The sequence below is a fragment of the Stegastes partitus genome, unplaced genomic scaffold (genome assembly GCF_000690725.1).
Source record: "Stegastes partitus isolate 25-593 unplaced genomic scaffold, Stegastes_partitus-1.0.2 Scaffold797, whole genome shotgun sequence".
NCBI classification, from domain to species: Eukaryota; Metazoa; Chordata; class Actinopteri; family Pomacentridae; genus Stegastes; species Stegastes partitus.
The window spans coordinates 209,320-222,641 of NW_007578528.1; the positions used below are offsets into that span (position 1 = coordinate 209,320).

At 46.5% G+C, this 13,322-nt stretch overlaps 1 protein-coding gene across 1 annotated transcript in view; it reads left to right on the forward strand.

Moving 5' to 3' along the window:
* myh14 (myosin, heavy chain 14, non-muscle) overlaps positions 1 to 12,954 on the forward strand; it is a 39,067-nt gene extending 26,113 nt beyond the window's left edge. Inside the window, exons 22-42 of the mRNA XM_008292255.1 lie at positions 269 to 400; positions 478 to 684; positions 2,059 to 2,196; positions 2,293 to 2,416; positions 3,629 to 3,800; positions 3,882 to 4,094; positions 5,005 to 5,149; positions 5,220 to 5,426; positions 6,672 to 6,776; positions 6,861 to 7,013; positions 8,329 to 8,577; positions 8,900 to 9,013; positions 9,089 to 9,187; positions 9,667 to 9,879; positions 9,954 to 10,115; positions 10,198 to 10,326; positions 11,227 to 11,315; positions 11,393 to 11,516; positions 11,789 to 11,997; positions 12,418 to 12,526; positions 12,778 to 12,954. Coding sequence (XP_008290477.1) covers positions 269 to 400; positions 478 to 684; positions 2,059 to 2,196; positions 2,293 to 2,416; positions 3,629 to 3,800; positions 3,882 to 4,094; positions 5,005 to 5,149; positions 5,220 to 5,426; positions 6,672 to 6,776; positions 6,861 to 7,013; positions 8,329 to 8,577; positions 8,900 to 9,013; positions 9,089 to 9,187; positions 9,667 to 9,879; positions 9,954 to 10,115; positions 10,198 to 10,326; positions 11,227 to 11,315; positions 11,393 to 11,516; positions 11,789 to 11,997; positions 12,418 to 12,526; positions 12,778 to 12,954 — 3,270 coding nt within the window. The remainder of the gene's footprint in view (positions 1 to 268; positions 401 to 477; positions 685 to 2,058; positions 2,197 to 2,292; positions 2,417 to 3,628; positions 3,801 to 3,881; positions 4,095 to 5,004; positions 5,150 to 5,219; positions 5,427 to 6,671; positions 6,777 to 6,860; positions 7,014 to 8,328; positions 8,578 to 8,899; positions 9,014 to 9,088; positions 9,188 to 9,666; positions 9,880 to 9,953; positions 10,116 to 10,197; positions 10,327 to 11,226; positions 11,316 to 11,392; positions 11,517 to 11,788; positions 11,998 to 12,417; positions 12,527 to 12,777) is intronic.
* Positions 12,955 to 13,322: the final 368 nt, after the last annotated feature.

Consider the following 13,322-nt stretch of genomic DNA (forward strand, 5'->3'; position numbering starts at 1 on the left):
ACCGAATCTGGTAAAAATGCTGAAGTTAATTTATTACTTTTGGTCAAATGTCCCAAATTTAAAACAGGAATCCTTTTCTGACTTGTCTTCTTATTTATTATGATTTTTATTTTTATTTATTTCACTTAATTATGTGTTTTTGTTTTTGTCTTGTTTCTTTTACAGAATCTTGTGCTTATATACGTATATACTTGATATGAAACACACAGAATAACATTAATGACATATTCCTCACACTGACTCCTGCTCCGTGTTCTGTGCCGTCCAGGTGAAGCCTCTGCTGCAGGTGACCCGGCAGGACGAGGAGATCCAGGTGAGGGAGGCCGAGCTGCAGAAGGCCAAAGACAAACTGACCCGAGCAGAGCAGGACTTCTCGGACCTGGACCGGAAGCACGCTCAGGTAAATGCACCTGTTCTGCCGGCTCCACCCGCCCCGAAGCCTCCGTTACCACCAACTCACCGCTCTTCCTCCCGCAGCTGATCGAGGAGAAGGCGGTTCTGGCCGACCAGCTGCAGGCCGAGGCCGAGCTGTTCGCCGAGGCAGAGGAGATGAGGGCCAGGCTGGCCAGCAGGAAGCAGGAGCTGGAGGAGGTGCTGGGGGAGCTGGAGAGTCGGCTGGAGGAGGAGGAGGAGAGGGGCGTCCAGCTGACCAACGAGAAGAAGAGGATGCAGCAGAACATACAGGTGAGGACGGGTTGTGTTCATTCAGCCAATCACAGCTGACAGGAAGCGAAGGACGCAGCTTCAGTGTTCCCTCAAAATAGTTTAATCCACAGTAAGAAAAAGTTGTCAAAGATCATTTAAAAAAATGTCCAGAATGACTCAAAATTCATCTAAAATGACAAAAAGGTGTCACAGACGACTCCAAACCTTTGTAATATCACTTCATATTCACACAAAATGTCGGGAAATATGTCAAAAATTATTCAAAACTTTCCAAAATTACTCAAAATGTGTCCAAAATCGCTCTAGAAGGTGTCCAAGAGGACTCAAAACCTTCCAAGATTACCTAGAATGACTCAAAATGTGTCAAAAATGATTAAAAATGTCTCCAAAATATCTCCTAAAAGACTTAAAATCCATCCAAAATCACTCAAAACTTTCCAAAAGGACTCAATTGGTCTAACATGATGAGAAGGTGTCCAAGATTACCTAAAACTCATCAAAAATATGTAAAAAATGATTCAAAATGTGTCCAAAATATGTCTAATTACTCCAAATTCACCAAAAATGAATCAAAATTGCTCTGAAATTATTAAAAACTTTTCATAATTATTCAAAAGGTGTCCAAAATGACTCAAAACCTGCCAAGATGAACTAAAACTTTGTTTAATTGTCTCCAGAATATGTCCTAACTGACTCAAAATCCATCCAGAATCACTCAAAGTTTGTTCAAAATGATGAAAATGTGTCCACGATGACCTATAATTAATCCAAAATTACTCAAAACTTTCCAAAATGATTATAATGTGTTTAAAATGTTTCCTTAATTTCTCCAAATTCACCAAATGTGCCTCAAAATTTGTCCAGAATGATGAAAAACTTTCCATAATTATTCAAAATGAGTCCAAAGTGACTTAATTGTACTAGAACAACAAAAATGCATCACAGATGATTAAAATATCAACAAAATGACTAATTAGTTAATAACAGTGTGTCCAGGATGTAATGTATGATAATGATCCTAAATGCATCAATCAGACAGAAACATGTGTAAAGTGACCGTTTGTCCAACACATGGTTCTGGCTGATGTTTCTCAGACGACTCGTATCGTGCAGTAGAACCGATCCACTCGGGTCTTTCTGTAGATCCATAAACTCATTTTTAATGTCAAGTGTCTCGTTCCTGCCTCCAAAACACGTCCTCCGTCGCTGTTTAGCAGAAACCCGTCGCTGCATCCTTCAGCTGGCGTCACTCAGGACGAAACACGAACAACCACAGAGTTTGTCTTTAAACTGGAAGGCAGCAGATCGCTCTGCAGCTCTACAACAGAAACGCTGTGGAGTTCAGTCTGGTTGTACTTGATGGCTGTAATGTCCTGTTTGTGACTTGTTCAGGACCTGGAGGAGCAGCTGGAGGAGGAGGAAAGCGCTCGGCAGCGCCTCCTGCTGGAGAAGGTGACTCTGGAGACCAAAGCCAAGAGTCTGGAGACGGACCTGCTGACTGCCGTGGAGCAGAGAGACCGGCTCAGCAAGGTGAAGCTAGAACCCTGACGTACACCCGATGAACAGCACATCTACACACAGGTGGTGTTCATCAGTGAGCGTACTGACCTGGTTTCCTCTGAGCAGGAGAAGAAGCTGCTGGAGGAGCGTCTCAGCGAAGTGACCGACCAGCTGACGGAGGAGGAGGAGAAGACCAAGAGTCTGAACAAGCTCAAGAACAAACAGGAAGCCGTCATCGCCGACCTCGAGGGTAAGACCGGCTGCACGAGTAATCAGATTACAGCCGCCATCAGCTAGTCGAGGTCAGGTGTGAGATTGATGAACCATCATCCTTCAGACAGCTCTCAGGTGAACTGATGAACTCTCAGCATAAACAGCTGCTTTAATCCACATCACATGATTTGTGTGAATCGCACAGAACCAGTTCGGGTTTAAAATGTTGGATCTACAAGTCAAAATATCAAAAAAAAAAAAAAGATTATCAGAATAATCGGAATCAGAAAGTCTGTGTTGTCGTTGTAAGCTCAGCGTACAATAAGAGTAGGAGTGCTGTTCTGGAAAGTTAAAACACAAAACTGAAAAAACAGTTAAATGGTGTGCAAAGTAGCTCAGAACGAATCCAAAATCATTCAGAATTTATCCAGAACTACTTGTAATGAATCCAGAATCCAAAATTACTCATAATGTGTCTAAAACAACTCAAAACCTTTTTAAAATTAATCAAAATTCAGCCAAACTGACTTAAATGTTTTGAAAGTGACTCAAAATAAATCCCAGGTGACTTAAAATAAATTTAAAAATGAGACATATTGTGTTGAAATGTGTCCTAAATGACTCAAATTTAATTTAAAATGACTAGTAGTGCTAAAAACTACTCATAATGTGTCCAAAACAACTCAAAACCTTTTTTTAAATGAATTAAAAATTTTCAAACTGACTTAGAATGTGTCCAGAATGACTCAAGACTTCTGAAAATTACTCAAAATGAGTCTAGAGTGACTCAAAATAAATTAAAAATTATACAAATTGTGTCAAAATGTGTCCCTAATGGCTCAAAATGACTCAGAATGTGTGTAAAGCAGCTCAGGATGTGGCCAAACCGACTCAAAGTTTGTCTCAAATGACTTTTGAAAATGTCCCAAAATAAATCCAGAGTGACTCAGCATAAATAAGAAATGCTGAGTCACTCAACCCAAAAAAAGGGTAAAATCTGACACTTCTTTCTGGTTTTACAGTTTCAGGCTGATCAAATTTGGGGGATGTTTTATTTTTTTAATTCCTTCCAGACCTGCTGGCAGGTTTTTGGATCAGTCGGGTTTGTTCAGGAACGTGAACAGTTTTAACTTTTGGCTAAAACGGACGACGTCACTAAAGATGTGGTGAAACAGAGCCGACTACCGGCTACAGCATCACGTATGTAACTGGTTCTAACCTGGACGTGTCCTGATGTTTCGCCCTCCAGAGCGTCTGAAGCGGGAGGAGCAAGGCCGGCTGGAGCAGGAGAAGTGGAAGAGGAGGATGGAGAACGAGTCTCTGGAGGCCCAGGAGCAGCTCTCCGATCTGGGCATGCTGTCTGCCGAGCTGAAGGGGAGTCTGACTCAGAAGGAGAAGGAGATCACGACGCTGCAGGGCCGGTAGGATCCACAGGAACCACAGCGCTGGGCGGCGGTGGAGCTTCACGCTGGGTTTACTGATTCATGTTTGTTCGTCGTCAGGTTGGAGGAGGAAGGCGCCCGGAGGGCTGAAGCCCAGAGGGCTCTGAGGGAGGCTCTGTCCCAGGTGTCGGAGCTGAAGGAGGAGGTGGAGAACGAACGAGGGATGAGAGAAAGAGCAGAGAAACAGAGGCGAGACCTGGGAGAGGAGCTGGAGGCTCTGAGGACGGAGTTAGAAGATACGCTGGACACCACAGCCGCCCAGCAGGAGCTACGGTGAGGACGGGAGCTGGCATGAACTCAAAGGGTCCGGTTTGTGTTTGGTCTGGTCGTTAGGTGCCATACCATAATATATGTAGGGATAAAACTTTTCTAAAATGACAAAACGTGTTCAAGACGAGTCAAAAAATGAACAAAACCTTGTCCCACATGACACGAACCTGCTAAAAATGGCACAAAACATGACTCGGTCTGTGCTCAATAAGAAAAACGTGTCTAGGAGGACTAGACTTTGTCCAAAATGATTCAGTGTGGATGCTGAAAAAACGTCCAGAATGAAAAAAAATATCCAAAATGACTCGAAATTTATCCAAAATTAACAAAAACGTGTCTGAGAATACTTCAAATTCATCCCAAAATAATTCTATGTTTGTTTAAATTTGTTTAAAACTCGCTGTGGATGTTGAGGAACACAAACAAATGAACAAAATAACGTCCAAAATGACTCACAGTTTGTCGAAATGACAAAAACTTGTACAAGATAATTTTTAAAAAAAGTCAACATCTCTTCAAACTTGACTAAAATGACAAACATTTGTCCAAAAAGAAATAAAATTCTCTAAAATGAGTTAAAAATTGTCCAGAGTGATTCAGCATGAGGGTTTATTGTTGCTGTCGTGTGTTTGTTCTCGTTGTCAGAACAACAACACAGCAGAACGTCACGTCTGTTCATGTATGAATTAAAATGTCCAAGATGCAACACTGGACTCAGAATTCATCCACAGTGACTCAGAGTGGGTTAAATACAACTGTCCAACTTAAAAATGAGGATTCATTCATCAGGAAATCAGGATTCATCGTCGTCTTTATTCCACTTTTGTATTTCTTCTCCTGTTTCTCTTGTAGCTGCTGTAACTTGTGACCTGAGCTGACAATAGACAGTATTTAACAAACATTTCTGACTCAGGTCTCGTCGCGAGGCGGAGCTCAGCGACCTGCAGCGATGCGTCGAAGAGGAAACCCGGCGCCACGAAGCCCAGCTGTCAGAGCTGAGAGTGAAGCACAGCTCGGCCATCGACAACCTGCAGGAGCAGCTGGACAACAGCAAGAGGGTACGAGCGGCACCGACACTCCCTCACACGGGTCAACCAGAGCCTCGCTCACCGTCTTTGTCTCCCTCAGGCCCGCCAGTCCCTGGAGAAGGCCAAGCTGGTCCTGGAGGAGGAGCGGCAGAACCTGAGCTCGGAGCTAAAGAGCCTCCAGGCGGGCCGGACTGATAGCGAGCGTGGCAGGAAGCGGGCCGAGAGCCAGCTGCAGGAGCTGAACGCCCGGCTGGTCCAGGCCGACCGCGAGCGCGAGGAGCGCGAGGAGAGGCTGCACAAGCTGCAGGTCAGTACGGAGGCACCAGGACGAGCCGGGTCGGGAGGTCCAGATGCTATAAAACCTGGTTCAGGTCTGACAGGAGCCTCCTGGTGCAGCTCTGCTCCCAGTAGAACACCGTCTGCACTGAGCTGTGTCCAAACCCGAACTGCTGCTGGAGTTTCACGTTGGGTTACCTGAGACTGAGTTCAGCTTCACTGATCCACAACAGAACCGGTTTCATCACAGGAGCACAAAATAAATAGTTAGATCAGAATACCCAGAACATGAAATGAAAATAAGAAGTAAGAAAGCAAGCAGGACAAAAAGGATACGATACAAAGATTTCCATATGTACAGTTTACAGTTACATATAGAAATCTTTGTGTTCTCTTTTCTTCTAATTATTTAAATCAATTAAATGAACAAATGTGTCCAAAACGGCTCAATATTCCTCTGCAGTGGCTCAACAAAGCCGTGACCAAGAGGAGTCAAACGATGTCCAAAACTAGTCAGAACCGGTCCAGAATGACTCAATCTGTATCCAAAATTATTCCATCTGTCCAAAATGCATCCGGATCGACTTCAGAGGAAAAGAAAATGGTCCAAAAGGACAGAATTTATCCAAAACAGCTCCAAACAATTTAGTCAAAATGGAAGAAAGCTGTCCAAAGTCTGGTAAATGTGTCCAAAGAAATGTCCAACAATGACTAAAATCTGTCCAAAGTAACTAAACATGTGTCATAAATCACTAAATGTTCCTCTGCAGTGACAGTGCTGTGTCCAAGAGGAGTCAAAGTTTGTCAATACTTGTCCAAAATGACAAGAATGTGTCCAGGATGACTTTAGACGTTTCCAAAATGAAAACAGAAAATGTCCATAATGACAGAATTAATCCAAAAACTGTTCACAATTTATCCATCGTATTTTAATATTGATCTGAAATGAAGCACAATTTGTTCAAAATAAAAGAAAGCTGCCTAACAGCTGGTGAATGTGTCCTGATGATGAGTAACCGGACATTCAGCCCTCGGCCCCGACTGCCCGACCCAGAGGGACGAATTCACCTTACTGTGGGTCATTTATCCTTAATGACTCTGACTTTGTCATAAAGCCGCCAGCTACGGCTCCAGAACCTTCTGATCCTCCCTGGTGGTACACCTTGAACTGAGCTGTTACCTGTTCATCAGGCCATGAAGGCTCTCTGTGTTCTAACCGTCTGAGACTCTGTCCTGTTTCCGTTCATGAACCTGAAACCTCCTTCGTCTCTTCCAGTGTGAGATCGAGTCTCTGTCCGGCAACCTGTCGTCCTCCGACTCCAAAACTCTCCGTCTCTCTAAAGAAGTGAGCAGCTTGGAGGGCCAGCTGCACGACGCCAAGGTAACGGACCTGGAGGGTTTGGTCGGCTAGCCGCCGGGTCACAGACGCGTCACCTTCATGCGGTTGTGTTTGGTTGTGCTGCAGGAGCTGCTGCAGGATGAAACCCGGCAGAAAATGGCTCTGAGCTCCAGAGTCCGAGCTCTGGAGGAGGAGAAGAACGGCCTGATGGAGAGGCTGGAGGAGGAGGAGGAGCGCGCCAAAGAGCTGAACCGGCAGATCCAGACCCTGACCCAGCAGGTCCGCCACAGGCTTGTTAACTCCACTAGTTCATATTGTTCCATACAAGTCACAGAACACGTGTACAAGACGCATACATACAATCATCACATTTAAATTCCTCATGTTTATCCCTCTGAAGCCCAAAACCACCAGCAAGGTTCAAAAGACGCCTTTTAAATAATCATCACAATTACATCATTTATCAGAACCAGAACCTGGATAAACACAAACATTTACTGGATTTTCTAACATTTGTTGAAACAACCACACAGTTCCTGCAGGAAAATTATCCAAATATGAGCAATTTTCAGCAAAATTGCTTCATTCTGCATTTAGAAATGCGTCCAAAACGACTTTGTCTGTCTCAAATGACAAAAACATGTCCTAGATGACTCGTAAATGTCCAGAATGAAACCAGAACTGACCTAAAATGACTCAATGTTTGTCCAAAATGACAAAAACATATCCTAGATGACTCGTAAATGTCCAGAATGAAACCAGAACTGACCTAAAATGACTCAATGTTTGTCCAAAATGACAAAAACATATCCTAGATGAGTCAGAAATGTCCAGAAATTACTTAATGTTTGTCTGAAATGACCAGAAATTCATCCAAAATCTGATCAAAATGACAAAAACGTGTCTAAAGACGACTCAAAATCTGTTCAAAATGGAAGAAAAACTCACCAAAACTACTCAAAATGTGTCTAAGACGAGTCATAAATGTCCCAAATGAAAATCAAACTGGCCTGAGATGAGTCAGTATTTCTCCAAAATGATCCAAAATTACTCGGTCTGATCAAAGTGACAAAAACGTGTCCAGAGACGACTCAAAATCTGTTCGAAATGAGAGAAAAACTCATCCAGAATTACTCAGTCAGTCCGAAGTGACAAAAGTGTGTTCAAGATGAGTCAAATGTCCAAAATGAAAACAAAACTGATGTAAAATGACTCAATAAAATGACAAAAACATACCCAAGATGATTCAAAAATGTCCAGAAATTACTTAATGTTTGTCTGAAATGACCAGAAATTCATCCAAAATCTGATCAAAATGACAAAAACGTGTCCAAAGACGACTCAAAATCTGTTCAAAATGGAAGAAAAACTCACCAAAACTACTCAAAATGTGTCTAAGATGAGTCATAAATGTCCCAAATGAAAATCAAACTGGCCTGAGATGAGTCAGAATTGGTCTACGATGACTCGGACTGTGTCTCAGTGCCCAGAAGACCCGTCTGAGTTCCTTCCTTTGGGTTCAGAGGGTTGAAGGACTTCCTCAGAATGCTGTTTTGATAAACTCGTAACCAACGCCTGTGCTGGACGTCCACAGCTGGCGGAGCTCCGTAAGCAGTCGGAGGAGGTGAACACGGCGGTGGAGGTCGGCGAGGAGACCCGCAGGAAGCTGCAGAGGGAGCTGGACAGCGCCACCCAGAGGGAGCGGCAGAAGGAGGAGGAGAAGGAGCGGGTGGAGCGGCAGAGGGAGCGGCTGAGGGAGGAGATCGAGGACATGACGCTGGCCCTGCAGAGGGAGAGGCAGAACTGCACGGCGCTGGAGAAGAGGCAGAAGAAGTTCGACCAGGTGAGACACCAGGTGGTCTGCAGGGAGGAAGTCAGCAGCAGCAGCTGAGTGATTCTGCAGGAGAACTTGTCATCCATCAAACCTCCACCCACGTTTTAGTCATAAACTATTTGTCATGTTTTCTGTGAAATCGAACATGTTGAGGTTGTTTGTTTTAAATCAGCAGGTTTATCATCACGTTTAATCTGAGTCTGTCTGAACAACAACATCTGAGGAACGATTAAAGATCAAACCTGACTGTAGGATATATGTCCAGACACATTATACGTGATGTGAAGAAAGTGTTTGAGGCAGATTAAATGCAGAATCTCGTCTCCTCCAGTGTCTGGCGGAGGAGAAGGCCGTGAGCGCTCGGCTGGCCGAGGAGAGAGACCGGGCCGAAGCCGACAGCCGCGAGAAGGAGACCAGATACCTGGCGTTGTCCCGAGCCCTGCAGGTAATCCGTCCACAGGTGAGTGTTCGCCCTGAGTCTGTGACGGCGGTGTTTAACCTCCTGGCTTTGTGTGTTCAGGAGGCCCAGGACCAACGGGAGGAGCTGGAGAGGAGCAACAAGCAGCTCCGAGCAGAGATGGAGCAGCTCGTCAACCAGCAGGACGACGTCGGCAAGAACGTGAGAATAGATGCTTTTATTTTTTGTCCAAGTTGTCCGAAATGACTCAGAATTCATCCACAGCAGCCCGTAGTCTGTCTGTAATCATCCAGTATTTATACAAGATGACTGGAGGCTGCTCAGAATGGAAGGAGGTCGTCTAACATCTGTAGAATCTGTCCAAATTGACCAAAACAAATAATGACAAAGATGAATCTAAAATGTTGTGGAATGTTTGTCCAAAATGATTTAATCCGTCCAGAACGCCCAACATGTGCTCAGGTTGACTCAACACGTGACCAGAAGGGACTCGATCTGTCCACAGTGACAGCAGCGGGTCCAACAGGACTCAAATGTCCAAAATGACTCAGAATTCATCCAAAGTGACTCAGTTTGTCCAAAATGACAAAACGTTTCAGCACAAAGACAAGAATCAGCCTCCTGACACTGTTTTTATTCCTCTGAGTCCTCAGTGAGTCGCAGCTTCTTTTCTACATCAGGTCCACGAGCTGGAACGAACCCGGCGGAGCCTCGAGACCGAAGCCCAGAACCTGCGGGTCCAGACCCAGGAGCTGGAGGAGGAGCTGTCGGAGGCGGAGAACTCCCGGCTGAGGCTGGAGGTCACCCTGCAGGCGCTGAAGGCCCAGTTCGAGAGGGAGATCAGCAGCAGCGAGGAGAAGGGCGAGGAGAAGAGGAGGGCGCTCAGCAAGCAGGTATGGCAGCGCGGCAGGAAGCAGACAACATGGCCGCCGGGCCGCGCCCAGGTGACTCAGGTGTTCCTCTGCAGGTGAGGGAGCTGGAGATCCAGCTGGAGGAGGAGAGGACTCAGCGCTCGCAGGCCGTCTCCTCCAGGAAGCAGCTGGAGGCGGAGCTGCAGGAGTCCGAAGCCCAGGTGGAGGCGACCAGCCGGGGCAAAGAAGAGGCCGTGAAGCAGCTGAGGAGGCTGCAGGTAGGACAGGAACCGTCCCACACAGGTAAACATCCAGCTTCTGGGCCCGTCTGGTGTTAAAACGCCTCTTCACTCATCGCAGGGTCAGATGAAGGAGATTCTGCGAGAGCTGGATGAGACCAAACTGTCGCGGGACGAAATCATCGCTCAGTCGAAGGACAGCGAGAAGAAGATCCAAACGCTGGAGGCAGAAGTCCTGCAGCTGACTGAGGTACGAGCTCACGTGTTCTTCTTCTCATCCAGAGCAGGTCGACCAAACATCGATCCGTTCAGCAGAGTCTCCCAGGAGGACAGATAATCATGAATAAATAAGAGTTCTGGTTCCAACTGACAGCAGAACGACCAGAACAAAACACACAAACACCCAGAATGTGGAAAGTGAGACACAAAATTAGAAAAACTAAATACAAACAACAAGACACCAAACACGGGGAGCTACAACCACAGCAAAATGTGAAACTTAAAGAAATGAGACTTAAATGCAAAAAAATCAGACACGGAACAAAAAAAACGACCGAAAACAAAAACTGATTCCAGCTGCTCGTGTTTCGTTCCTTCTGTGAAAGATTCAACTAGTTTAGAAAAGAACCTTGTTCAGCTTAAAGATGTCTGTTTGGTTCAAACCTGAGGTCCACGTGAAGCTGAATCAGGCAGAAGCTCTCAAACTGAACATCTGTAGATCCATGAAGGAGGACGAGGAGTCCAGAAACCGACCAGGAGCTGAGAGCAGGAACTAAATAATCCTACGACCTGCTTTACAAGAAAGACCGTTTCCTACAGACCGGTCATCACACATGACAACTCATAATAATAGTGTTTTCTGGTCAAATAAAATGACCTTTCATTGCTCGACGTGTATTTTTTACTTTATCTTCTGTCTCAGCATCGAGTCTCTTCCTAAAGAAGTTTGATTTTTAGTCAAGTTCAGGAAACGAGCACAGTTCTGGCCATTTTTCAAAATAAAACATGCTGATAAATAAAATGTCAATAAAACGTTTTTATTCTCTCTGTGCGGCCCGGTACTGGTCCGCGGCCCGCTGGGTGGCTCCGCTGCTGCAGAACACAGTCTGAGGTTTGTTCTCTGACTCTCCGTTGGTTTGTGGTCGTGCAGGAGCTGTCGGTGTCGGAGCGCCACAAGCGGCAGGCCCAGCAGGAGAGGGACGAGATGGCCGACGAGATGGTCAACAGCAGCTCTGGAAAGTCAGTGTCAGACCCGGTTCGTCGTGCTGATGGCAGGTTTGTGGGTCGGTTCTGGCTGACGTTGTGCGTCTGTGCAGGAACGCTCTGTGTGAGGAGAAGCGACGGCTGGAGGCCCGAGTCAGTCAGCTGGAGGAGGAGCTGGAGGAGGAGCAGAGCAACTCTGAGCTGCTGGCGGAGCGGCAGCGCAAGACCACGCTGCAGGTACACAACTATATATACAACTATAGAGACCACGCTGCACGTACACAACTATGTATACACAATATATACACAACTATATACACAACTATATACACAGCTATAGAGACCACGCTGCAGGTACACAACTATGTACACAATATATACACAACTATATATACACACTATATACACAACTATATACACACAACTGTAGAGACGACGCTGCAGGTACACAACTGACTACACAGCTATAGACAGGACGCTGAACCCTCTGTGTTCTGGTTCTGCTGCAGGCGGAGACCCTGACGGTGCAGCTCCAGGGGGAGCGGACTCTGGCCCAGAAGGCCGAGGCGGCCCGCGAGCAGCTGGAGAGGCAGAACAAGGAGCTGAAGACCCGGCTGGGCGAGCTGGAGGGGGCAGTGAGGGGCAAACACCGGCTCAGCGTCGCCGCCCTGGAGGCCAAGATCGACTCCATGGAGGAGCAGCTGGAGCAGGAGAGACAGTGAGACACTCAGAACATCTGATCAGAGACCAGCTCTGATTCCAACATGAACTTTATTGTTTTTCTGAATGTATCTCCACCAGCTGGCTCCTCTGGCCTCTGGTTCTGATCCGTTTCATTCATTGATCCAGGAGGTTGGATGCTCCTCTCAGCCTCTCAGAGGAAACTCTGGCTGCAGTTACAACTTCTCTGATTTTCTGTCACCAGACTGTCGGTCTGAGCCCAGTCAGTCGTGGCTTTTCGGTTGCACAGAGGAACTCAGAGTTTTCAGTTTTTAACAGAAAACACTTTATTTTTATCCTGTTTTTAGACGTGGCTCAGCGGCAGTGAGACAGAAACGTTGGAGGTTTTAAATCGCTCAGTAAACGCTGATCAGTCGGGATGCCGACAGTTTTAAATTGAGTTCATTTGTGTTTTCAGGGAACGAGCCATCGCCAACAAGCTGGTGAGGAAGACGGAGAAGAAGCTGAAGGAGGTGATGATGCAGGCGGAGGACGAGCGGAGGCATGCCGACCAGTACAGGGAGCAGGTGAGCAAACCACAGCTCCCAGTGAGCAAACCACAGCTCCCAGTGAGCAGCCAGCTGCAGGTCGGTCATCAGCTAATGGATGAAGTCAGCGTCCAGAACTCATCCTGGACGATTATCCGGCTCAGTCAGAGTAATCCTAATCCCGCATCTGTTGGCTCTATGGGAAGTTAGAGACACCGACTCTCCCCCAAAACAGCGTTAATCTGCCTGCTGATCCCGCCGACGCTAATCTGTGCCTCTGAAACCTGCAGCTGGACAAGTCGATGGGACGCCTGAAGCAGCTGAAGCGGCAGCTGGAGGAGGTGGAGGAGGAGAACTCGCGCTCCAACGCCCAGAAGAGGAAGCTGCAGAGGGAGCTGGAGGAGCTGACGGACAGCAGCCAGAGCATGACGCGGGAGATCACGTCGCTGCGCAGCCAGCTCAGGTAGGGGGCGGCCACTGAGCGCGCTCAGAAGCTCACCTGCATCATTCCGTGTCCCGTTTTAACTCGTTTGATTTGTTTTTGCTTTTTGCTCTTTGGTTGCGTCCGTCTAACATCCCATCTGTCTGCGTCACGCCAACACTCAGCGTCCCTGAATGGAGGCCAGACAAGTAGGTCGCCGTGTGTGTGTGTGTGTGTGTGTGTGTGTGTGTCTGTGTGTGTGTGTTACTGTCGCTGCGTTGTGTGTTCGTTCTTATTGGTTGGCTTTTATTTCCCATCTTCATCCACTTTAAACTAATGTTTCTGTGATTTAGGTGAAAAACTTCATGACTTGGTAAAAGCTAAATGTCTGCACAGTAAATACGCAGCTGCAGC